The sequence below is a fragment of the Falco naumanni genome, chromosome 1 (assembly GCF_017639655.2).
Source record: "Falco naumanni isolate bFalNau1 chromosome 1, bFalNau1.pat, whole genome shotgun sequence".
Lineage (NCBI taxonomy): Eukaryota > Metazoa > Chordata > Aves > Falconiformes > Falconidae > Falco > Falco naumanni.
In genome coordinates, this window is record NC_054054.1 from 100,761,274 (window position 1) to 100,785,841 (window position 24,568).

A 24,568-nucleotide genomic window follows, 5' to 3' on the forward strand; every position below is an offset into this window, starting at 1 on the left:
TCTCCAGCTATGACAGGCAGAGCCCTTGAATGAAGGCATCTCCATAATAAATATGCATTGGAAAACAGAAGAAACACTATATATTTTCTCTTGTTGCTTATGATGTCGAGGCCCTCATGCAAAAAGGACTTACCTTTGTCGAGCATGTAAATATGCTGTGTCTACCAGCTGCCTGGCTTCACTAATGCTGCTCAGAAGAAATGAATCTGATAGCACCTCTGATTCCTCTACTAAAAAAGAAGAAAAAGCAGAAATTGAGGATACTTTGCAACGTACACCAGGAGCTACACTTCCCACCCATCGCTGGGTGCTGGGGTGCACTGGTTTGATTTACACTCAGTTCCCACTGTGTGTTTGGTGCTACCTGGGCACCTTTATCTGTGTTTCTCTTGCTCATCTGCTTCATCCCATTGCTGAGGTCCTGAAAGTCACAGGATGAGAAGTGACTGTAAAAGAGTAGCTTATCGTCCATTTCATAGAATTGGCTCTGATGGCTTTGGGAGGCTTTTAGGGAGTTTCATGCTTCTTTTTGAAGCTATTCTTCCCTGTAAGAAGGGAAATGCACAGAAGCACCCAAATACAGGATCTCTGACCCAGTTTCCCCACCATAAAATAATGACCACATGCTTGGAAGACCTGTTGGTTGAATAAGCAATTTCCTTAGTCAAGTTTCTTAGGTATTAACTTCATTGTTAGTGGGTGAAGCTACAGGATATTTCAAATTTATATTGAAGCTCTATCTAATTAGGATGTCAAGAGTGAGTTTTGGCTCACACCCTTTCAAAAACAGTAGCAGCTGAAGGAGAAGCAGAAACTTACTATTTAATGAGGAATCCATTGCCCCGACTAGGCAGAGAGTGATGATAGATCCTAAGAAAGTAATTCTTGGTTTTATGCCTAGAGAGAAATGCAACATAAACCTTCTGAATGGGCAGGGCTTCACTGAAACATCAGAAGAGATTGACAGGTTTGGTTTGAATATTTCTTGCAGGATCCAGGAATAAAACACAGCAGCCCGCTGACCAGGTCTGTAAGTGGGACTCTGGCTGGCAAGAGCTGCACCTCTAGGTGTTGGCAGGATGCAGGGCGTGTGGCATGGGGCATCCCTGTGGCATGGGACATTCAGTAAATGGGGCTGAGTAACTGCCAAGGAGGAGATAGCCAAGTAGCGTCCACGCTTCAGTGATGGAGACTACTGGGAAGGTGCCTTGGGAGAGGGCAGAGTCCTGGTGTCCTGCCTTCGGGAAGGTCCTTCTCAGATGGCTTATGTAAAGGAGGTTAAACCTCACACATCCCTCCCTGCCCCCCTGTCTTGTTACTGAGCAAGACAAGCTGCTACATCTAGCACCAGTCCTCCAGCCTTCAATCACCCCTATTAGTCTTCTTGATGCTCCCTGAAACTTGTCTCTATGCCTTTTTTGCATCAGCACTAGAAATGTGTGCTATCTGTTCCTAGACCTTTCACCAAAAAGTTACAAAAAGATATATTTTAAGTAATTTAGTCAACATTTTAACTGTTTAGAACAGGAAAACCAGAAAATTTGGAAAAACTAGCAAACTTCTCACAGTAGGGCAGGTTATGTTACATTTACCATCTGTGGAAATTCTTCAGACATCTACACAGGGATTGAAGGCCACTTATTCCTTGTGATCTTATATTGTAGGGTATCAGTACACGAGGCAGAAAAGCTGTCTTTTCTTGCTTTTCAAAATAAATGTATTCCATATATGGGGGGGGGGGAGAAGTAAGTACAAAGGACCACCAACCTCCTAACGCTCTACTCCGTCTCCTCATCTCCTGGGGGGAACATGCCAATACACACACCAGAAATACCAAATCAGTCAAATACAGATATAAAATTAAAAAGCACTGATCTTACCTGTCATTTCTGCAGAGCTGGTAGGACTCAGGAGCAAGCCCATCCTTTATAGCACCTGGACCAGGGCAGAAATGAGCCAGGTCAACCTGGGTGGGGACAAAAAGGGAGAAGCTGGGACCAGACTGAGCCAAGAGGAAATTTCTGCTGGCTCATTGTGCTGGATTAAACAGAAAAGTGCACACTTCTCCATTCCTTCTGAGTGCATGTTGACTTCCTTTTTAGCAAACCAGTGAACAGGAATAAAGAATAAAGGCACACATATCTTTTCTGCAAATGAAAGAGATTAGGTAAAAGATGATGGTGGAATCTGGCTTTTTTTTCCCTGTTGGTTGACGTCTCTGATGGTTTGGGAAGTCAGAAATGTGTCGTTTTACCAATATGCAGTTGTGGAGTATACGGAGGAGTATACTTTGTGTATATTTGTGTATGTCTGAGTGGTGGACCTGCCAAAACCTGTATCCAGGAAAACCAAAATTGTGTCCCATTTAAAATTGCTTAGTGAGATGGTTTGTATAATTAAAGTGTGATTTGGAAATGCATGTATAGTAACTGCTGATCATTGTGGATGACAAAGGTTGGACAAAGAAGAAGACATTCGCACTGAGCAAGCTCAAAATTTCTCCAGTAAGATCATATGCATAGTAATATGGACCATCACCAGGTTGTATCTGTGCAAATAAGAACAGACCAGAGCTGCCAAATGGGAGATTCTATCCTGAAGCATCTGGAAAGGAACAAGTTGTTGGGCCAGCCAAGCACTTCAATGCAGATTACAACAGCTATATGGTAGGAAAAAGGGCCGTAGTTCAGTGGAGAAATGGGAAGGTCACAGACGTAATTCTTTGAACATCAGTCAGGCTGATCACAAAAGACAATGCTGAATTCTTACTGACAATCATCCACGTAAATGTCACAGGATTAGGTTTACTGTTTAAATATTTTCACAGTTCTTATTAAGCCAAGATAAATAAAAAGAATATATGAGAGAGGAGAGCTAACAAACCTGTGTCATTTTAAATCTGAAAAAAGAAAAATATTTGTGAAGGTCAGGTTTTCAGAATTTTCTGTATTTTCAGAAGCTGAAAATACAGTGTCAGTATTTCTGCCCTATAGAGAAATTCAAAACCCAAAGCAGAAGCTGGGCCCTGGTCCCAGAGGGACTCTGATCACCCTGGCAGGTGCTCTACCTGGTCCATCCAGCTTTCTGCCCACAAAATGCAGATAAGCAGAAATCCAGGTACCTGAAGGGTGTGTTTTCTATTTCTTTTGTATTTGCCATGTATCATTGCAATTGCATTAGTGCCTCAGTGACAGTCTGGTAATCCCCAGATGCCCTTGGTAGAGGGACAACCCCTGCCTTCGAGGGTGTGTGCCGTCATTTGCAGGTCGGCCCATGCTGCTGCCACAATTGGAGTCACCTGCCATGCAAATGTTGCATTAACATTACATGTGTCCTACCAATTACTTAGGCCTGGGTGTAAGTGCAGTACTCAGGGCTTTCACATGTCCACAGGCAAGCTGTCCCATGTCACCTCCAGTTAGGATTCATGGTGCTTTGGTGCAATTTTTTGACCTTCAAGAGAAACCAGGGTATCCTGCCCACCAAGGCTGGTGCTCATTCAGCAAAGCATACAAGACATCTGGGCAGCCAGGGCATTAATTATCCGTTAATTAGCCGACCAAGCAGCAGATTCCTCGATCAGCTCTTCTCTGTCTTGGGTATTTAGAAACTACATATTTCTTCTCTTTCAGGCTCTTGGTATTATTAACATCACTTGTCGGTATCACTATTCAGGCTGCAGATCTTCACCTGTAAATCCTGGTGTAAAACCAGCAACCTGTAGATATGTGACCACTGTCTGCTAAACGTGTGATTAGGTATTAGGTACAGCAACATCATTAAACTTAAGCAACACAAAAAAGAAAGATCTCATTATTACGTTCCTTATTTCCCATCCTAACAGTAAAAATCAACATCCTCACCTCTGATTTTCCTGCAAGATCTTTCAGCAACTCATTTTCATGACACAGACACATTTATGCTAGTAGAACACAGGTGTGAACCATGATGTCTCAAGGTTAACAGCAATTAAGAACTTAATTTAGGTACAACTTCAAACATACAAAGCTCCTTCTTCATCTGCCAATGGCATATTTTTCTTGTATTTCGGACTGCGGGTTTGTTTACATCCTACTGAGAACCAACAGCCGGTACAAGCCAAGCCCATCCTTGTCCAGGGCACAGTGGCATGGAAGAACCACTGCAGGGTTACAAAACTGTATCCAGTGCATCTTCTGCTCCAAGAGAAGGACAGAGCTTGTAAAGGGATAGAGTAAGCAGGTTAAAACAGAAAGAAGTAAGAAGTGATCGATTTGCAGCGCAGAAATTGTAGGGCAAGTAGAGAAGGAAAAGTCCCCGGCAGTTCAGGCAGTTTGTCCAGCTTTAAAAATATGAAGGCTGCAGCACCAAAAAGTAACATTAACTCCCTATGGAGAGGGCATCTGGTTCTGTGCTCGAGGCCAGATACAGCCTCTGGGCAGCAGGGGAGTTTCAGAAGGTGGAGCACAGGGGAAAGCTGGTGGTGAGAATTCTCTGCACAGCCCATAGTCCAGCTTTCTGGAATAGTTCTTACGGACCGAAGGGTACGTCCAGGGTCTGGATACAGGCTCGCTGCTGGATGCTCTCTGGGAAACACATTAGGGCCCAAGCCCAGAGCAGCATTGTGGGTTGAAAGCCCATGAAAAACTGAGCAGCGGTGGGCTAAGACATTATTTCCTCCTTACTTCATCATACTACAGAGCTGTAGCTCTCCCACCCAGAGCACTTTCCTTCTACCCATGGTTTGACCAATCTACCCCCATCAGCTAGCAGCTCTGGAGAAGGGGAACTGGCACACCAGGAGGGCGTCACTCTCCGGCCTGGGGTGGTAACTGGTGAGGGTGGCTGAGAAACAACCCTCAGTCCCCCAGCAGGAGCTGGCACCCACCCTGTAGCAGCTGCACATGTGCTTGAGGGCCCCGTGCTTATGGCAGTTAGCTCAGGCCTGACTCTTCTCTCTGCGTTGGTGTGGGAGTGACAGCAACACAAGGGATGCTCAAGAGGTGGCACCACAGGTCTTTCTAGCATCACTGAGCTGTTCGCTTCAGGGGGTTCTCCAGCTGCACGATGAGATTATTCCCTCTTTGAAGTCCTCCTTCACTCACCACTGAACTCACCACTCATCAACACCCAAGGCTATGGAGCCTTCTTAGTGCAGCCCCCCATCAGCCACACAAACTACTTCATAGCCACAACTAGGTACTCCGGGCAAGGGCACCGTGGCTCTGTCTGCCATGCAGAAATAGGTGAGCCCAACAAACAGACTGGAAACTGGCATCGGTGAGTACAGACTGCTCTGTGCCTCTTTCCAGGAAAGACACACTTGGGGTGACCATTGGTGGCCTCCTCAGGCTCTATGTGGGACAGCCCGAGCACTCTTGCTGCTGCAGCCACCTGGAGCACTGCTGGTGGTCCCACTGGTGGTGGGGGCTATGCCAACTCATCAAGGTAGGGCTTTCAGACTAATTCTGCTCCAAGCAGTAGGCACAGTTCCCAGGGCAGGACAGCTGTGGAAGGCCATCTGTGACTTTCTAGCACAGTGGTAGGACCCCCCACGCCTACCAGAACAGTCAACTGCACATCCCTCCATGGAAAGAACTCAGCTTGCAAGGCCCAAACACGACTCCTGTCCTGAGCAGCAGCTAGCACACTTCTTCCCTATGAACAACAGCTCTCCTTCCCCATGGGCTGGTCTCTTATTTCCTGTCCCATGGACCAAACTCCCTTTCCATGAAGAAAACCTTCAGCTCCTCCTCATGAACCAAACTTCTTGCTGCTCCATCCCTTAGTAAAACCCTCCTTCCATCCGTTCCACTTTTCTTTCAGACTGTGACGCTCAGACTGGAGAGTGGGAGATGGCTTCTCTGGAGATAGGGTTGGCAGGTCTAGAAAGGAGGCCTCAGCTGATGCTCATGCCAAACAGGAGGACGGTTTCTCCATTTTTCCATCTGATGTTACTTCCTGCTCTTGAACCAGCTCCCATCTTATCTGGAAATGTGGGACAGAAGGCACCCATACACCCAAGCAGAAGCAGTTGTCAAACCACTAGAAAGCCACGGAGAGAATACATGACTTCAAAAGCTCCAGAGATTCATTTAAACAAAGCGAGAGTCGAAGAAGCTTTAGGTACTCACTGTAGTTTTCATTGTGCCATACCAGACAGGAGACATGGGAGTCATTCACTGCAGTGGACTCTTTTCCCTGGACTACAGCTTAATTTCTAGAGAGGCTGAATACATGAATAGATGTAAAAATCATCACAGATTCTGTGGTTTGATTCAATGACTAACCATGTGAAGGAGTGTCTGTAAGGACAGAACTTGAAGGGGTTCATTGATATTCACAATGCACAAGCAGTAGTCTCCTCTTGGTCATCATAGGCCATCATATCACAACCAGTGAGATGGTTAAGCACTGTTTTATGGTCAAGACAAAGTGTTTTCAACATTACATCAGGCAATGGGACACAGCAGTGAATGGTGACCACTGTGGGCTGGTTCAGCAAAGCCAGTACTCGACCAAGGCAGTCGCTTTTTTCTGGAAGTTGGAAGATTAAAAAGTGAAAACTTGCAAGTAGAAGCAGAGCCTGAACATTTCTTTGAGGAAGAATAAGTTCTGCCTCGTGAAAGACCTTGTGGTTTTTTATATTGCATAATATGAAAAGTGCCATTTATTACAGGGAAAGAGCTGTAAGTTCTCTTTTGAACTCAGACTTTCCTATAAATACATCCTGTTCTTTCTACTAGGCAAGATTGTTTTGTCTGCAAATACCACAAGAATTGTAGATGAAAATAGGTGCTCACTGCCAATGACACAAGATTAGACAAGAAAAAAGGTCAACAAAGAAAGACGAACTGTGAGAAATACTGTGGGAATTCTGGCCAGTGCAATGACAGTCTGAGTCCAGCCCAGCTGCAAGAACCAGTTGGGGCATTCGGTCTCCTCTGGTCTCCAGACCCTTCTGTCTGGGACCTTGGAGCTCTCCAGTGCTGCACGTGGAGTCATGCACTTCATTCTCAAGAAAGAAGCAACAATATATTTTATTGATATAAGACAGTGAGTTAACAAAATTCAATGGTAAATGTGACAGTGATTTAACAAGATTCAGTGGCAAGATATGCTTGAGTATTTACCTCATAGAGGACAGGGTCGGACAAAATTGTCAGGGAGACCCTCTTGTTGAGTCCTGAGGTTCAGAATGGACACCCTTGTGCTCTAAACTCCTTCACAGGGAGCAGTCTAGATGCAGCTGGCCACTCCTAGTCCCAGACTTGGTCAGCAGTTTATGTCTAAAGGATGATATATGCACAGTCAATCCTTTATATCACTTAGCTAAGATTTCAAAGCTTCAGTGCTCTTATTCCCAATTCACTTACTGAGTATCTGACATGATAAGGGTTCTCTAATCCTCAAGGGATAACCTTGAAAGGCATCCCTACTCAAGTTGTGCAGCTTGCTATCATGTAGGAGAGCTCAATGCACCCCGTGCTGTCCACTGTTTACACGGTAAGATAACTGACTCATAGTCATATTTGCATACTGACTACAGATGTTAGCTTCTTCCAAACTTGCCTTGAGTCGGACCATGGTTAGCGCTGTGGTTAGGTGGGCATGTTGCTTAGATTAGCCCTTGGCTGTTGTGTTGTTATCTGTCTCCCCCAAATCCATCTGGAGTCAGGTGCAGCCACCAGGACCAGACACGTCCATTAGGACTGCCGCTGGTGGTTATCACTTGAGCAGGGTTACAGGAAATAAAGCTCAGGTTGTCGGGGCGAGCACAGTGTCACATCCAGATCATGTATTTTGCCCTCCTTAACCCCTTCAGTCCTCTCTTTCAGGCTCTGGTCCCCTCCAAGGTCCTCTGTTAGGGTACCACTGCTCTCCAGGTCCCTCTGCTACTGCTCTGGTCCTCTCCAGGTCCCTCCACTGGGTTTCTGGACCCCCTTGTCCTTTCCATACGCACTGTGGACCCCTGCAGACCCCTCCTTTGGGGCTCTGGTAATGTGCAGGTCTACCTGCTCTGGCTTGGTCCCTCTGGGTTCCTCTGCCATCTGAAGGATGTTCAAATCCTTACGCTGAAATGAAACCTCACCTCAACAGACCTCTTTGGATATCGAATGCACAGTACTTCATCCTCAGAAGCAGTAAGGAGAAAGAGCTCACTGCACACCATAAACCTCAGCTTCAGTAACTGTGCCCACCAGGATGCTAGTGGCTTTCCAGCTCTGAAGGGTCTCCACTCTTGTGCCATACCCTGACCTGAACTCCACAGGCCCACTAGGAGATTCAGGGAATGTATCTCACGGCCCCGAACATGAACATGGCACATAGAGGAGGGGGAAGGAAACTGGGATAAATGAAAGGGATGAATTTAAGCTTCACCTTTCTCCTGAGTGTCTCCATAATTGTCCAAAGTCAGTATTCCCCCCACTTACCCATTTTATCACACTTTCTGGCCTTGCTCTATGCACTCTTTCATCTGTCCAGTGATGGAGCCGGTTTGAGCACCTGGTTTCCAACGCATGGGTGCATCTGAGCGGGTGGCCACCAGTGTCTGGGCATCCATCCACGCCTGCGGGACTGTGCCAAGCCTGACTCAGTGTCAGGACTATGCTCCTCCCTGGCCAGTGGAGGAGGGAAATCAAACCACCCAGCAAAGCAGAGGCCAGGGAGGGGAGCAGTACAGACAGACCCTCTTTGGGGCTCAGAGCTGAGCATGGAGGAGCAGTTCCTACAAGGTGAGGTTTCCAGCCGAACTTCTCCCTGCTTATCCCCATGGGAGAGTGGTAGGGTGCCAGTGACACTTGCACAGCTCTTGGCATAACTCTGGGAAGCCAGAGAGGGCTTTGGATATTTCAGCATGAGGTCGCAGAGCCAGCTCCCACCCAAACCAGGGACAGGCAAGTGTTTCTAGGACTGTCCTCAGATAGGATATTTGTGCTCCAAAGGAGAGGCCAAGGTCACCACCAGACCTTGCTCAGCAAGGATTTCCTCTTGACAGTCACCTTTTCTTCTTTTCTCCAGTTTGCCTCTTCCAAAAGCCAAAAGGCAGGCAGCAACCAGGTGAAACCCACACGAGTCTGCAATGTCACCCTGCCAGCTACAGGACAAGCGCTGCCTGCTCTGTGTGACACACTGCCTCAGCCAGCGAAGGCTGGACCTCTTTTACAGAGGCAAATGTATGTGTACTGGGGGAAGAGGGGGGTGGAGGAGACTGGGATGTTCCCAGACCAGCAAAGGAGGTTGGGAATGGTTGTCCAAGGGCAAGTTTCCTGTTGGATACGAGGAGATGAGATGGGAGATGAAGCTCCCACCACATCCATTTCCCATGTCACCACCACTGGTTTTGTGATTGATGCCTAGCTCCCTTTCCCAGCACCGCTGGGATGCTGATTCCCATATCAGCCTCAGCTCTGTGCAGGGCAGGTGGCAGCAGGGACAGCAGCACCCGTGCTGGGTATGCAGTGGGGACCAGGATGGCAGAACCCACGTGCAGGGTGAGATCAGGTCCTCATCTGTCCCCTGGGGCAGAGTGACAACCACGGGCTCCTGCAGACACTGTGCAAGCTGCTGTGATGGCCGAGCGGTGAAGGCGTTGGACTTGAAATCCAATGGGGTTTCCCTGTGCAGGTTCAAGTCCTGCTCACAGCGGGAGCTTTTACTGGCAGCCCCCACCCTCCTGTCCCCAGGACAGACCTGGCACTGTCCCCCGGCCCAGGGACCCCTCTCCTTACCTTTAGGAGAGGGCTCAGAGGGCCCAGAGCCCTGCACCTCTCCTCTTCACAAGAACTCCTGCGGTAGCATGCCCACCCTACACAGCATGGTCACCTGCTCCCTACAGCCCCTCACGCATGGCTGCCCTCCTGGGGTATTTTTCTGCTGGGGGGCACAGCCTGATGGCATTGAGGGGACAGGAGGCTGGTGTCACCCCCCAAAATTCCAATCCTGACCCAGCCCCACCACACTGAACCTCAAGAGCAGCGCAGCCACCCAGGAAAAGGCTGAGACCTGCAGTGGCTGCAGGACCCCCCTTCCCTGGCTGGGAATCGAACCCAGGCCGCGGCAGTGAGAGTGCCGAATCCTGACCACTAGACCACCAGGGACAAGGTGGTGGTGGTTGTGGACCTGGTTGATGGTCACCAACCAAGCCCTGACACGGCAGAGCACTTTCCTTCAGCCCAAGAAGATGACCAGGTGGGGTGGATGCCACAGCCTTTCCAGGGGACTTTGCAGGGATATCTGCTGCTTTCAAGAGCTGTGTCATTGGGAAGACTATCTGCAAGAGGACCCCATCCCTGCCAGACCTGGGAAGCAGTGGGTGGCTATGCCAGGACTCTGCTCACTGCCAAAGGCAGATTTGGGGAAGGCAATGATGGCCAATGGTTCAATAAAAGACTTGGCAGTCCTCTGGGAGTTCACCAGGGAGGTTCAGTCCTGCTGATGGTGGAGCACGGACCCCATTTGTGCTGCTGTACATTGCCAGGCTCTCGTGACACACATTGCATTGGGCACAGGTGATCCAGTTCCATGGACACAACAACGCTGACTCCCACTGCACAGCCAGGATTTCCCTGTAGTCACCTCAGGAGAAGCAGGACAGAGCAGGTACAGGCTGATGGTTGCCAGCGGAGCCCTCCCTGTTCGGGGGAAACAGGGGTCTGAGACCTTGTGCTGGCAGAGGGAGTGTGTCTGGAGTCCCTGGTCCTACTGGTTTTACAGTGATGTTTGCATCTTGTTTTCCTAAGGGAAAATAGCCAGTCGGGGCCATCTTTTGAGACTTCATCTGGAGTGCAGATCAGGTGATCCCAGTTTCCAGAGGGTCTTTCTGAGGGGGCAGAGACTTTTGTCTTTGTTTGCCCTGCAGAAGGAAGCGGCTCTCGTTAGCAGCGTGCGGGGTGGTTGTGCTGCCGGAGGGGCTGGGTGGCAGCGATGCACTGGTGTTGCCTGGGCATCCTGCCGCAGTGATCCCCCCACCCTTGTCCTGCCTGCTACATATAGCCTGGGTCCTTGGCCCCATACATTTCACTTAAGAAAATAAGACGTAAGAATACATTTCACTTAATAAAAAATTGTATTAAAAAAAAAAAAATAAAAAAGAGGCTAAGTCAGGCTGGGTCAAAAACAAAAGCAGAGTTCTCCTCTACCACCTACACTCGCCTCCTAGAAAGGAGGCTTTCTGCTGAATAGAAAGATGGAGAGGGGATTGAAATGTGTGCCCCCCCCCGCCCCGTGCTGCAGGTGTTTGCTACCAGCATGGGCAGCACAACAGGGCACTGCAGAGCCCTGCACCCCTGCCCAGGGCAAAGAGCCCCAGGGAGAGCCCAGGGCTCATGACAGTACAAGTGTCACCTGCCCCTGCAGCACCCAGCACAGCAGGGTTCAGGCCTGAGGGGACCGAGCAGTGACACGGGATGGCACCCGGGGGGTGCCCTGTGCAGGAGCCCCGCCTGCCCAGGCTGCGCGCAGGGAACGGAGCCCCAGCCCTGCACTTGGGGGGCAGGAGAAAGCACTGCAGGGCTTCTCAGCAGGTGGATGAGCCACGACTGAGGTGGACGTGAACGAAAAGGCTCCAGGAACATTTCCCACAGAAGACAGCAGAGGGCCTGGCGCTCCTTGGATGCTCGTGTGTGGTTGGGAGGGGAAGTAAATGGACAGAGAGAAAAATATCTCTGACTTGCAGGGGCCAGTGCACACAGTGATGAAACCACCTTGTGGCTTGTCTTCTCCCACACAGCTCCCAAAAATGGCCAGTGCAACTCCCCTTCCATCTGAAGCCAAAGCCCAGCATGGTGCCCCTTGCAACCCTTCCAAGGGATTGCAGTGGGACATGTGGCATCCAGCTCCCCTGTCCCCACAGTGCCCCCAGCTCTGCCCAGGTTTCTCTGCAATGCCTGGTGGATCCCAGCCGCTGGCTGCTGCCTTGGCTACCACCTCTCCCTGAGGAGCTGCACTGCAGGGAGCAGGAGAAGGCAAAGGGAGGCAGCAGGTGGCTTTGGAGCACTGCAGAGTAGGACGAGGAGGAAGGAGAGCGGGGAGGAGTGTCACCATGGAGCAAGGATGGAGCCACGATGAACGGCCTGGCATCTTTCCAACACTCTGGCATCTGTGCTGTGATGGTCAGGGCTGCAGAATACACCTCCAAACCCCTGCACAGGGCCAAACCCACCAAGCGAGGGGCAAGGCCGGGCATGTTGGGTGAGGGCAAGAGAGCACTGTGCTGGGCTGAGGCTTTCAGAAAGATATGCAGATGTCATGGTTTCAGTTGCCCCTACAAGCTCTAGCGGAGCATGAGCTCTGGCAGCCTTGCGGTTGGGGAAGCGTCAGTATATCTCTGCGGTTTCTCAGATCTCTATCTAGACCTGTCAGATATTCTGTCATAGATCGTAACAGTTCCTTCCTCTGTCAGCAGATCTGGGCACACCAAAACAGGTTCACTTGCATGTCCCATAGCAAGATGGTCTCTGTCTGTGTTGGCAGACAAAGGGGAGAGGGGTGACTGCCACCCCACAAACTGCAACAAGGAAGCGATGCAGCCCAGGAGCTGTGTTGGAGCCCAGGAGTGTGCAGGGGCATGGGGCAAGGCAGGTGGTTGGGATATAAAAACTTACTTTCTACAGGCACTCCTCCCTCAAAAGAGAAGTCCCGGCCCCAGGATCAGCCTTGGGGCAGCAGGGACAGGTCAAGGCTCAGTAGAAAATGCAATTGCTGTTGTAGCAAGGAGATGAGGCTGAGACACATGGCCTTGCTTTACACTCCTACATGGGTATGGGGCATGAGCAACACATACACAAACTAGCCAGAACAATAGGCTAATTGCAATGCTGGGATACATGCAATACAGGAGTAGCAATGAATAATCACTCTCCCCACCTCTGAGAGTGGGATGTCCCTTGGCAAATTCCAGCTGAGATTTTTGTCCCTTACAAAGCCCAAGTACTAGCTAGCATGCTGCTGTGCTGCCCCAAAATGCCACCATCACGTGTTTGTGAAAATCTCATGGTGTCAGTCACTTGGTTCAGTCCCTGGTCCTTCACATGCTTTGGAAGGCAGGAGTCCTCAGGGTCCCCAGGACACCACCACACCCAGCCCCATGAGGGTGACTCCTGGGAGAATGAGCTGGGAAAGCCATGGACCATTCCCCACCACCTCCTGTGGGGACGTTGCGGTGAAGAGGACACTGTGGGGAGACAGCTCCAATACACCCAGGCACAAGGAGGTCTCCAAGAGCCCCATGCAGACCCATGCGGTGTGTGTAGTGGGGGAAGGAGAGTGGGAGCAGAGCAGCACTGCCCTGGGGTCCCCGCTGCATTACTGGGACTGTGGGGCAGCGAGGAAATCCCAGGGAAATGAGCCCGTGGTGCCTCGTGAACAGCAGTTGTCGCTGGGAGCCAGGCATGAAAATACCCAGAGAAACCACAGGCTGTGAGCTGGCAAATTTGGTGCCTGTTGCAGAAAAAAGGGAGCTGGAAAAAGGGGAAATGCTCCTTGGGCGGGTATCCTGGGGAGCCCATCGCCTCATGGCAGGGGCAGCACTGGGGTCTCTGGGCAGACCACAACATGAGCCCCGTGACTGTGAGTGTGCACAAGGGCACGGGGCTACGCATTTGCACGAGAGCTGGTCTCTCACATCCCCAGCCAGGGGAACCCCCCACTCTGCCTTCTCCATCCCACCTTGTACGAAACCCATGCTGGCACTTGTGTTTCTCCCTTGGCTCTGGGAGAAAACAGTATTTGTAGAGTCAGACCTTCAGTCGGGCTTCTCAGGCAAGCCCTCCCCTTACCGGCTGATGCTGCGGTGTGTTAGGAGGGGTTTGGAGGTCCCGAGCTCCATAGTGGAAGTACAACTTTTGTTTGTTGAAGTTGAGGACTTTGTGTTCTATGGTGCTAAGACTGCCAGCCCAGACCTACAAGCAGTCTCTAGGGTGCTGGGTGATCCTTGCTGCCTGCACAGGCAGTAGAGCTCAGACCGTGCCTGCTGCCCATGCTGCCCACGTTGCCCCCCCGCATCCACCCTGTGCATGTCCCAGACCCAGTCACAGCAGCAAGGACCTCCCCTGGACCTGCACTGTCCCCAAGCCGTTTTGAGGGTTGAGGGTCTGAGCACCTTTGTCCTCAATGTCTGGGTCGTTGAAAAGGAGACTGAGCTGAGGTCCTCCTGGTCCTTTGGGAAGGATGCTGAGAGGAGTTTGATGACTATTGGTGTCATGCTGGTGAATCTAAGCGTGAACCTGCACCTCAAGAGTGGTTTCATATCCTGTCTTGGTCAGCATAGCCTTCATGGGTGCAGACTCGCTCAGCCTTACCTCACCTCACACAAAGGCTATTCTGGTATTTCCTAGACCTGTTACTTCCCTTTTTCTGTTTTTTTTTTTTTTTTTGCTGTTGTTTGGTTGGTTTTTTTTTTTGTGAGGCAAAGGTGCCGTGACATCAGCTCCATTAAGTTTTGGAAACTCCAAGTCTTTGCCTTGAAATCGGACTGGTGTGGCTGTCCACCCTACCTATAAAAAGCAAGAACTGGGCTTGCACCCTGCATCAGACAGAGGAGGAATCTGCTCTGGTCCTGCCTCTGCCCTTGCAGCTCATCTCTGCCCATAATGAACGCCTCCACAGTGTGCCTCTCCAGCATCCTTGTTGCTGCCCTCTTTTCTCAGGCCTCTCCTGCTCCATGTGAGTACAGCATCTTTCTCTGCTCTCTTGGGGTGGACTTTTGCTCTGACTGGCAGTAATTTTGAAGCAGAGCTGGAAGAAGTTAGCTGCAAAGGTTGGAAGCCTGTGTGAGTTCTGCTTTCTTGGGACTAAATCTTCCTTTCTAGCATCCTTTTATCTTCAAGATGAGTTTTAATGATAAGTATCAAAGTTTTCAGGATTCATCTCCCCTGATTTTGTTGCTGGGCTTTAAGAGTGGCCCCAGGGTGACTGAAGGAGTTTTTATCATTGGATGTGATTGCAAAACATGTAACAAGCAATCCTAGCAACGATTTTAATTAAGCTTTGGTGTTTACAGCAATTTCTTGCTAACTTTCTGGGGAAAGAGGAAGAGAAGAGGGCTCCACAGCTGATTAAGGGGATGCTTGCCCATGCTCTCAGCTGGGGAATGTGCAGTTCATTGAGTGACAGACTCATGCTGGTTTTCATGATCTCTTCCAGTTGGGGCTGACACAACTGTGTGTTGCTTCAGCTACACCTTACGAAAGCTGCCCCAGAGTCATGTGAAGGATTATTTCTACACCAGCAGCAAGTGCTCACAGCCAGCAGTTGTGTAAGTACCAGCTCCTGCGCTGGGCTCTGAGGAAAGGCTTTGCCAGCCTTTGGGTTCTTCACTTCATGTCCAGTGGGGCCAAGAGTACAGTGCTGTGAGCAACCATACCTGGAGCAAGGGAAGGGGACAGCTACCGCAGGTCCCATGTGCAGCAGGTGAACACTCATCCTTCCCAGCTGAAAAATAAGTGGTCTCCTTGGTCTCCTTGAACCACCCTAGTGCTGGGAATAAAGTGCGTGGAGGTCTCTGTGTGGCCAGCAGGACCCCCCAAAGGTGATGAGTACAATGCACATAATGTGCCACCTGCAAGACTTGCACCTGATGTGCCAGCCACCCACGCGCTGCTTCCAGGGTCACCTCTGCACTGAACATGGCCAGGAACCTCTGAGCATGGGGAGGGTCTCCCAGGGGACCTTGATCTCTCATTGCTCTCTGGGTTCCAGCAGTCTCTGCAGCCCCCTAATGCTTGGGGGTTTGTGGGAGGGAAGCCTGGAGGGGAGGTGACCTCCTTGGGACCTAGCCCTGACCACAGGGCATGTGCCCAAGGTGACCCAAGGTCCTCATGTCCCTGTCCCCCTCGGGGACTGTAACACCTCCCTGCCTGACTTGACAGGTTCATCACCAGGAAGGACCGGGAGGTCTGTGCTAACCCTGATGCCAAGTGGGTGAAGGAATACGTGAACGCCCTGGAGCTGCAGTGAGTGCTGGGAGCTGAGAGGTCTATGCCCTGGAGAAGTCCTGCGATACCATCCAGCAGTCTTGGCACAGACCTAGAAATCCTGCTGCTGAGCACCAGGACCTGCTGAGCCACCTTGGGAACCCTGAAGTTCCTTTTGTCTTGCAAATATGTCATGTATCCACGATAACTTAGCCACCCATATGGGCAGCTGTGATGCTGGGGACCTCCTGGCCTTGCAGACCCATCTTGGGATGGCCTGCTGTGTGACATGTGGCTAAACTGTCCCCTCCTTGTGCCTACACTGCTAGAATGGGAAGGGTTTTTTATCCCCAGGGCTATTTGTGGGAAGCGGTGTCAGGATTAAGTGCGGGTGCTGTTGTGCAAACCCAGCTGACCTCCCAGCCAGCTGCTCTGCCTGAGATCTGTGTCGCGAGCGAAGGAAGTGGTATGCTGGTTACTTACAGGCTGCTCATTGTGGAACCACATCGTTCAGCCTTGTCCTCAAAACTCTGTCTCTTGCTGGTGCCAAAGAATAAAGATTTTTTTCTCTCTGTGTCAGCTCTGGAAGAGGTTGTTCCCCTCCCGCCTGGGAAAACAGGGCTGATGGGACCCCGCTACACCCATTTTGCAAGAGGCAGAGGAAGAACTCCAAGTTCTGCGTTGGAAATGCCTCGGCCCTCTTAGTCCTTTAAACCTTCCCTTCTGCACCTTCCTTCTGCAGCAACCTGCTCCCGGCACTGCAGCAGCAGCCCCATCACCACCCCAGCACCCCCAGGGCTGCTCCCTCCCAGCCTCTGCGCTGCTGCGGGGCCAGACCTCTCCCCCAGCCCTTTCCCCCCGTCATATTAGTAGCCAAAGGCAGGAGCTGGTGGAGCTGGATCCCCGGGATTTGCCACTGTGGCTTTGGCAAAGGGATGTCTGGAAATCAGCAGGTAGGGGTACAGCGACATCTCTGCAGTGGGCTGGAAGGAGGGTGGCTCAGGAACTGGCCAGCCAGGACCACGTCCCCAGCACAGGCTCTTCTGGGAACGAAGCCTGAGCTGTGCTCGGCTCTGGGTGCTCTGTTAGTGTGTTACTGCAAAGGACAGGCACCAATTATCTGCTGGTCATCAGCTGCTTTGGGAAGGAAACCTGAATTTCCTTTAAAAAATCACAAGAGATCTTTTGCACCAAGTAAAATCGACGAAAGCACTTTATCAGCTTATGGTTTGCATTTAAAACTAGCTGATATCTTTGTGGGCAGAGAATGAAACTGCTGGGTGTGACCTTCTTGCCACTGAAGCTGTGCTGGCAGGACGTGGGGACCTTTGCTCACTGGCCTGTCTCCATCAGAGCTGTCTGAAGCAAAAGCTCAGAAATTTTTGTATTGTCCCTTGGCTGAGAGTACCCCTACCTGGCATCTTGTGCATGTCAGCTCTTCACCTCCCAGGACATCTTCCATCACAAAATGAGCCATTCATCACCCCTGGGAGTAATTTCTCAGGTCCCCCTCACTGCTAGCAACAAATGAACCCCCATAACTAGAGGCAAGCAAATCTGTGAGTTATGGTGTCTGTAAAACACCCCCAAGCCCACTGGTGCCACAGGGTTCATGTCGTTGAATGTTGAACACACAAGTGTTCAGGTTGTCTCCTTTTCTCTCATTGCTCATCACCACCTCTCCGCAGGTCTCCCTGTTTATTAACCAGCATTTCCTATTGCAGTTCCTTATTAACTGTCTCAAAGTCTCTGTTTCTGGCAGGAGCCAAGGCCACAGCTCTCACCCGCTGCTCCTGGGGCTCTCTGCAGACTGGGACAACTCCCAGGAGCAGCTGACTGTGTGGGTGCAGAAACCTCACAGAGCCCAAGGGCACAGGGGAGGGTCTCAGTGCCCAGGATGAGGGTCCTCAGAGAGGAGGGGGCTGCCCTAGCCATGAAGCCAGGGTCAGAAAGGGGCCTTTGCAGCTCTGGTGGACCCTGCTCTGCCAAACTGAGCTGGCAGAGCATCCCTGCAGTGAGAGCAGGCAGTGGAGAGAGCCCTGAGGCATCTGTGCACCAAGAGCTGGTACCATAACCTGAACAGATCTTGTCCGTGAATCCTAGCGGGGCACACGCCTGCATGCTGCCCGGGTGCTGAGAGATGGAGGGGTCCCAGGGATGGAGGGAGTCCCACATCCCTGGTGATGGAGCACAGGGCAGCACAACCCCAGGTAGAAGAGGGTGGCTGTCCTTGGGGATGGGGAGGAAAGGTGTAGGGCAGTGGAGGTGGGTGATGAGGGCTGGGTGCAGGGCACCCTGAGGTGAAGAGGTCAGCAGGGCATCAAGAAAATGCAGCAAGAAGAGGCGGGAAGTTGGAAGGCTGGGAGCAGAGGACAGGGGCAAGGGAGGGAGAGGGACAATGCAGCAAAGGAAGGTATCCCGGTGCTTAGGGATGGGAAGAGCCTTGTGGGGTCAGTGGGGTTTACAGGCACAGGGGCTGAGGCCCCGGGGTGCTGCCCCACATCTCACCCTGACAGCAGCCTTGCAGAGTGAACAAAAGGCCTGGCAGGAGGAGAGGGGGGACGGTGTGGTCCACAGGGAGCCAGGGCCCAGCTCCATCCCAAACTGGGGCTCACAGCAGGCCCACGGCTGGTTCCCCACACCTTCCCCTGTGCATCCAGGGCTCTGGGCTGTTGACAGCAGGATTTGTTGTCCCAAAAGGACCACTCTGCTGGGGGTGGGTGGGAAGGGGTAGCCTTCATCATCAGGGAGGAGGTTCATCGATATCCAAGCTCAGCAATGGAGACAGGCATTATGAGCAGAAAGCTTTACCCCTTAAAGACAGCGTGAAACCACGTCTACAGAATAAGGTTGAAAACTGCTAATATGCAGCAGCACACCCGAAATGCCCTTTCCCTCAAGGCAGAAGAGAGATGACCCTGAGTAGCTCTCAAAGGACCCCAAATGCTCTGCAGGCTGGGCAGGCAGCTCAGCGGGAGGGGGAGGTATGAGGTTCTGTTCTGCATCCCTGCAAAGCAGCTGTGGCACAGCCCGCTGGGACAGGAGGCAAGGGGGACCCTGCGGCACAGCCCGGCAGCGGAGGCAAGCAGGGGAGGGATATAAAATCAGACAGGTCTCCCTGAGCATGAGAGTAGTCAAACAGTGCTCGTGGCGGTTTGCTTTCATACAATGGCTCTTTGAGCACTTCACAGAAAGCTTTTAAGCATTGCTATCCCTCGCTTACAGATGGGGAAACCGAGGCACAGTGCCTTTGTAGAGCCAGGCTGGGCAAGGTGGGCTGATGGGACCCAGACTCCCTGTTGGGGCCACACGTTCCACTTCCCTGCCCACAGGACTGTGACAAGCAGGAGGCAAGCAGTCCACTACATCAAAATCATTCCTTTGCAAGAAGAGTGAAAGAAGCTGGGACTGGCCCTGGGCTCCCTGGGGCCAGAGCTGGAGCTCTGGAGGACCAGGCAGGGGTGGCCATCTCAGTGTGCCCCCAAAATGCTCAGAAGTGCCTTCACCCAGCTGGCATCAGGGTCAGCACAGGCCTGATGTTTCCTTCCTGGTGATGAAGGTGGGAAGTGGGGAGGACCAGGAAACCTTTGTGGTGGGGAAGGGATGCACCACCACGGAGCTATACTGAGTCACACCAGGGCTGGGGAATGTCCTTTTTGCGACCGTTGTCTGGTGTGGAGGCATCCAGCCAAGGGCAGCTGCTGAGAAACCAGAGAAGGACCCTGGGCCAGACTCCTGGCTCTGCCTCAACTCACTGCTGGCTCCCGCAGGCAGGGAGGAGGACCAGGATACCCCTGGATCATGGGGTCCAGCAGAGTCAACCTGCCAGTCCCATGGGAGCAGCTGGCCTTGGCTTTTGTCCACCTCTGTCAGCACATGAGAAGCCTGATGGCTGGGTGGTGGTCACCTTCCAGCAGACAATTGGGGAACTGAACGCTTCTCTTGCCTCTCTGCTGGACTCTCATTCCTTCAGTTCAGATCTGGCTGGTGGACCACTTGGCCTTGCTGAGTCCTGACCTGTGTCTTGAGACACAATACATGGCTCCATAATCGTTTGTGCCCATGTCCCACTTGCAGCCATCCCAACTCGCACCCCATTTTGCAGCACAGATGCCCCTGAACTGCTTGCAGAGCAAAGAAACCTGCAGGAAAGGGAGTGCTGAGCTGTCCGTGGAGAAGGATGTCAGGGCCAGGGACTGACTGGCAGCTGAGCCATCTCTTGCAGATTTCTGTGCAGCAGGCAAGAAAGGGCTGGTGCTGCCCCAAGCCTCAAGACAGGACCATCAAGGGCAGCTGATGCATCCCCTGGATCCAGCAGTACCTCTCCCCACGGCAGCTCTCCTGCTTGTCCAGGTGTCCCCTGCTGGCTGCCCTCCCCTGCCCAGAGCTGGCAGCAGGCTGCGGGAAGGATGCTGGCAGCACGGTTGACCCCTGGGGCCATGATTTCCCCTGTGCTCTTACCCCGGGAGCCTGGGCTGGGTGGCCACGGTCCCGTGCGGAGGGACCTGTCCGCACCGTGCCTGGCTCCTGCCGGGGCAGACGGGGTGGGCTGGGGGGAAGGGGCTCGGGGAGCGGGCTGGCTTGGCTGCTGCGGCTGGAGCTGCAGAAAGGAAACCAAAACTGGAAAGGCTGGAAAGGGAAATTCCCTCGCGAGCCCGGGCTCCAGGCCAGGGACTGTCCGGAGAAGAGCCAGCTGCAGCTCCGAGTCCTGCAGCCTCCCCGGCCTGACCCCGCACCCGGGCCTGGGGCAAACCTCAGACCCCCTGCAGCCTTCTCTTTCACCGCGACACCCACCCTCCACCCCCTCGCAGCACACGGAGCCCCACATCAGGCACCAGTTTCCCTCTGCAGCACCAAACTCAGCTCCTCGGCACTAAAGGTGACAGAGCATGCAGGCGGGATGCCCTCAGGGCTAGAGGAGACCCCCAGCACCCCCTTCCCGGGGTCCTCACCTGCCCACCCATGGGCAGCAGCTCCTGTCCATCCACCCCACCACGCAGTGGCCACTCTGCTCCCACGTTTCATGGCACAGCTGGGAAGCCCTGCTCGGGATACCTCCCTCTGCAGATTTTTGTCTCTCCCTGACAATGGTAAGCCCTGGCTTAGAGTGGGACAAGATTTTTGCAGACATGCTGACCCACTTTGTCCCTGCTTGGACCTGATCTGACCCTCTCCACCAGCACCACACCGTGCCAGGAGAGCACAGGGACCCTGCGGGGTGAGCGAGAGCCTGTGCCTTTCCTAAATCACCCTCCCAGCAGAGCGGTCAGGAGCCATGCAGAGCTGGAGCCCTCTGCATGGTCCCCCATCACCAGCACCCTCTCCTGGGACACAGAATGGTACCTGGGCTGAGCCTGCCCTTTGCTGGGATGCTACTCCTTGGATTTCCCATGAGCTTGCCTTCCTGCAGCCAGCTTTCCAGCCTGGAAAACACAAGACTAGAGGGAAATCACGAGACAACATGAAGGTGTTTTCCCAGCCTCAGGGTTGCCAAATCTGATCTATAGCTGCAGGAAGAAGATGAGACAATAACAGAAAGGCTTTTTTTGCATTAAGAAGAAGAATGGGATGGCTGCAAAGCCAGGCCAGCTCTGGGTGACCATGCTGTTGGGAGCATTTCTTCTCCATGTGCAGAAGCAAAGGAGTGCTGAGCACAATTCTGATGGGCCAGCTGTGCCCAGCCCTGTGCTTTTACCCTTCAGACCTGCTACCTCCTATTCATGTTCCCATGCAAAGCTGCATCCTGGGAATGACTGCAGCAGGTTTGCTGGTGGCTGTTTTGCCCCTGCGGCATAGCTGAACCCTTCCCTTTGTTTTACAGGTGGCAAAGTGAGGAACAACCCCCATTAGGGGGGTCAGAAAGAAAGTTGGGGTCCCTGCCCCTCTCCAGGCAGCACTGCCGGGCTTGGCAGGACCCAGCAGCACAGGGCAGCTGGCAGGCAGAGATGCAGTGATGTCTCAGAGGAACAGACACATATGAGGAGAGGAGCTGCAGGGCTGCTGACAGTGTGCATGTGGATGCCTGTGGGCTCTATGCTAGGAAACACTGACGCTTAGCTGAAAGAAATGGCTAGCAGGGGTGGGTATGGGCAGGAATTGGCCCTGATCTGTGCTTCAGCACCCTTGGCACAAGTGTGGATGAGCCCCAGGTACCTGCCAGCTCCCAGGGCAGCCTCAGCACCATGGTAGCTCCATGCCCTCTGCTTCCTCCCATCCCACCATGAACCACTCTCCCTGCTCTCCCCCTGCAAAACCTCTGGTGGTATTTTACCTCTTACAGTGACATGTCCTATCACCACCCTATTGCACACACAGTGTGCCCAGGGACAACTTTGGGGTGCAGCGTGTGGGCCTGGGCATAGCAAAAGAGCATATGGAACATGCTGTGGTGTGCGGAGAACATATTCTTATATGTAAAATGCCCATATGTGTGTACAAACACATCTAATTCTTTAAAAGATGTGGGAGGCAGGGGTGTATGTGGTGGGGGAATGAGGTGTCAGAGAATGTTCATATGTCTGCAGTATGGAAATGTTATGGTTTTGCCTCAAACCATTTCCCATCACCACATGTCATACAGAGTGTGCAGATAGGATCAGGGTGAAGTTCCGTCTCTGTGTTGGTGAACACCACTCAGAGGCACATAAAAGGAAAAAAGTAAGAGATTTTGTCCAAATACTTTATTCTCCAGAATCATGATTTCACACACAAAAGCCACAGCCACCCATCATCCAACACTGAGACTCTGAGCCACCCTCTCATAAATAGCATTATTATCCACAGAAGTAATGCCTGTCCCATAGGATAACTTCTTAAATAATTTGAAATAATATAACAATAGAGATACAGTCCCATGAGCCTTTCCAGGCCACAGGCGGAGGTGCCAGGGCAGAGGGATGAGGTTGCAGACTGGTCAGTGCAAGCTGAGGGCGAGTAGCAGCACCGCAGCAGGAGGTGCCTCGCGGTGCCCTTCCAGCAGTCCCCAGGGCCGCCGGCAGCTGACGTGGGCTCTTCTACCTCCTCCTGCCCTAGTGTCCTGCTCCGTTGCAGGAGCTCAGGATAACGCTACGCTTGCCATCTTGCTCTGCTCAGTTCTGGTCCAAGTTTTGTAGGTAACTTTGAACCCAGGTGTCACTAGGATTTGCACATACCTGGCGGCCTTTCTTTGTGATGAACCTGTGGAACAGGGATGAGGCATTAGATCTCTGCTCAGACCTGCATCCCAGGGGACCCTGGATCCCAGCTTTGGGGTGTTGCAAAATGTTCTCCCCTGTGTGCTAATCTGATGCTGAAACCAGCGGCTCACTTTGACTTCCCTCACTCCCATCCCTTTTCGCACACTGCCTCCTTGACTCCTGCAGGAGCATCCCTGGGAGTCCCCACAAGAGCATCCCTGGCAGTCTCTGTGTAAGTCCTTTCCCCTTGCTCTGTTCCCACAGACCCCTATGCCCACAGCCACCCTGCAGAGCCGGTCACTCTCCCACGCAGCTCCCACCACGGCTGCCCCCACACCGCCCCAGCATGTCTGCACCCAGGAGTCAGCTCTGGTACTTACACGATGGCCGGCAGGGTGCAGCTGGTGCTGGTGCTATAATAACGCAAGATGAGCTTCTGCGGGAGCTTGCGGGATGTGTAAGAGAAGCAGCAGACTGGGAGGTCAGATCCAGCTGGAGGAGGCAAGGAGAGACCATGTGAGCACATGCTGGGCTGTGCATTGGGAGCAAGCAGCCCATCACCTCAGGGAGCCATGCTGGCAGGGAAGGGAGGGAGGAATAAGAGAATAATTAAGAATGAAATGGACATTGGGGATCATCCAGTCCAATGCCAGGAACAGTACGGTCAGGTACTGGGGGACATTCCCACCCAGTCATTGCTCAGAGCTTTGTTTCCCACCTCCCCCAGCCCCAGGGCAGAGACTAAAGTCCCTACACTATAACCAGGAATAAGTACTCCAGGTGCAGGATGGATGGATGGATGGATAAGGGACGGATGGATGGATGGATGGATGGATGGATGGATGGATGGATGGATGGATGGATGGATGGGTGGATGGATGGATGGATGGTTTTCTAATTCTGGGGTTCCTACACATAGCTGATCTCAGTGCAGAGTGGAGAGTGGTACAAATACTGAAAAATTCCCAGTTATCTGCCAGATTCAAATCTGTCCTTCCTTCATAAACAAAAAAGCAGGACTCACCTGGACCACAGAAAGTTTGGGAGCAAGAGGCTGTGATGAGGAGAAGAGCGAAAATGGCTGGAGAGACCTTCATCTTCCCGTTGGGTGAGGGCAGTCGGCGCAGGACCAGGAGCTCTGGCAGATGCAGCTCAGACTGCAGCAGATGGATTCAGCTCCCTTTTAACAGAGAGTCCTGGAGGCAGTCAGGAGAAGCCCGAATGGAAATTCCAGAATGATGACAGAGGATGTCATGAAAATGAAATAGCCAAAGGGAATTAGGGGGGAAAAAGGTAATCAGAAAGAATGGGATATAGTTCACATTGGAGCCAAGTATGCTGAGCTCTTACTCAGCATTCATTTTCGATTTTAGCAAATCAAAAGGAAACTAAAATGTGCCAAGTGGCATGGCCACAAAGAGGAAAACTATTTATCTGAACTACAGCAGGGATTTTCCCTGTGAGTCTGTATAGCAAGACACAATGTTTGCCTAAGAT

General features: G+C 52.1%; 2 protein-coding genes and 2 non-coding genes across 4 annotated transcripts; 2 read left to right on the forward strand and 2 right to left on the reverse strand.

The window, feature by feature from the left end:
* The first annotated feature begins 9,548 nt into the window (after nt 1-9,548).
* On the forward strand, nt 9,549-9,630 carry TRNAS-UGA. The gene has a single exon. It is a non-coding gene; the product is annotated as a tRNA-Ser (tRNA).
* Nucleotides 9,631-10,010: 380 nt separating this feature from the next.
* TRNAE-CUC lies at nt 10,011-10,082 on the reverse strand. Its single transcript has one exon. It is a non-coding gene; the product is annotated as a tRNA-Glu (tRNA).
* A 4,293-nt stretch (nt 10,083-14,375) lies between these two features.
* LOC121082764 (C-C motif chemokine 5-like) lies at nt 14,376-16,470 on the forward strand. The gene is made up of 3 exons (XM_040582419.1): nt 14,376-14,646; nt 15,127-15,238; nt 15,852-16,470. The coding sequence occupies exons 1-3, from the start codon at nt 14,574-14,576 to the stop codon at nt 15,937-15,939; spliced, it is 273 nt and encodes a 90-aa protein (XP_040438353.1). The 5' UTR covers nt 14,376-14,573; the 3' UTR covers nt 15,940-16,470.
* Nucleotides 16,471-22,891: 6,421 nt separating this feature from the next.
* LOC121082765 (C-C motif chemokine 4-like) lies at nt 22,892-24,168 on the reverse strand. The gene is made up of 3 exons (XM_040582420.1): nt 24,096-24,168; nt 23,452-23,563; nt 22,892-23,072 (listed from the first exon to the last, which is right to left on the reverse strand). The coding sequence occupies exons 1-3, from the start codon at nt 24,166-24,168 to the stop codon at nt 22,985-22,987; spliced, it is 273 nt and encodes a 90-aa protein (XP_040438354.1). The 3' UTR covers nt 22,892-22,984.
* Nucleotides 24,169-24,568: the final 400 nt, after the last annotated feature.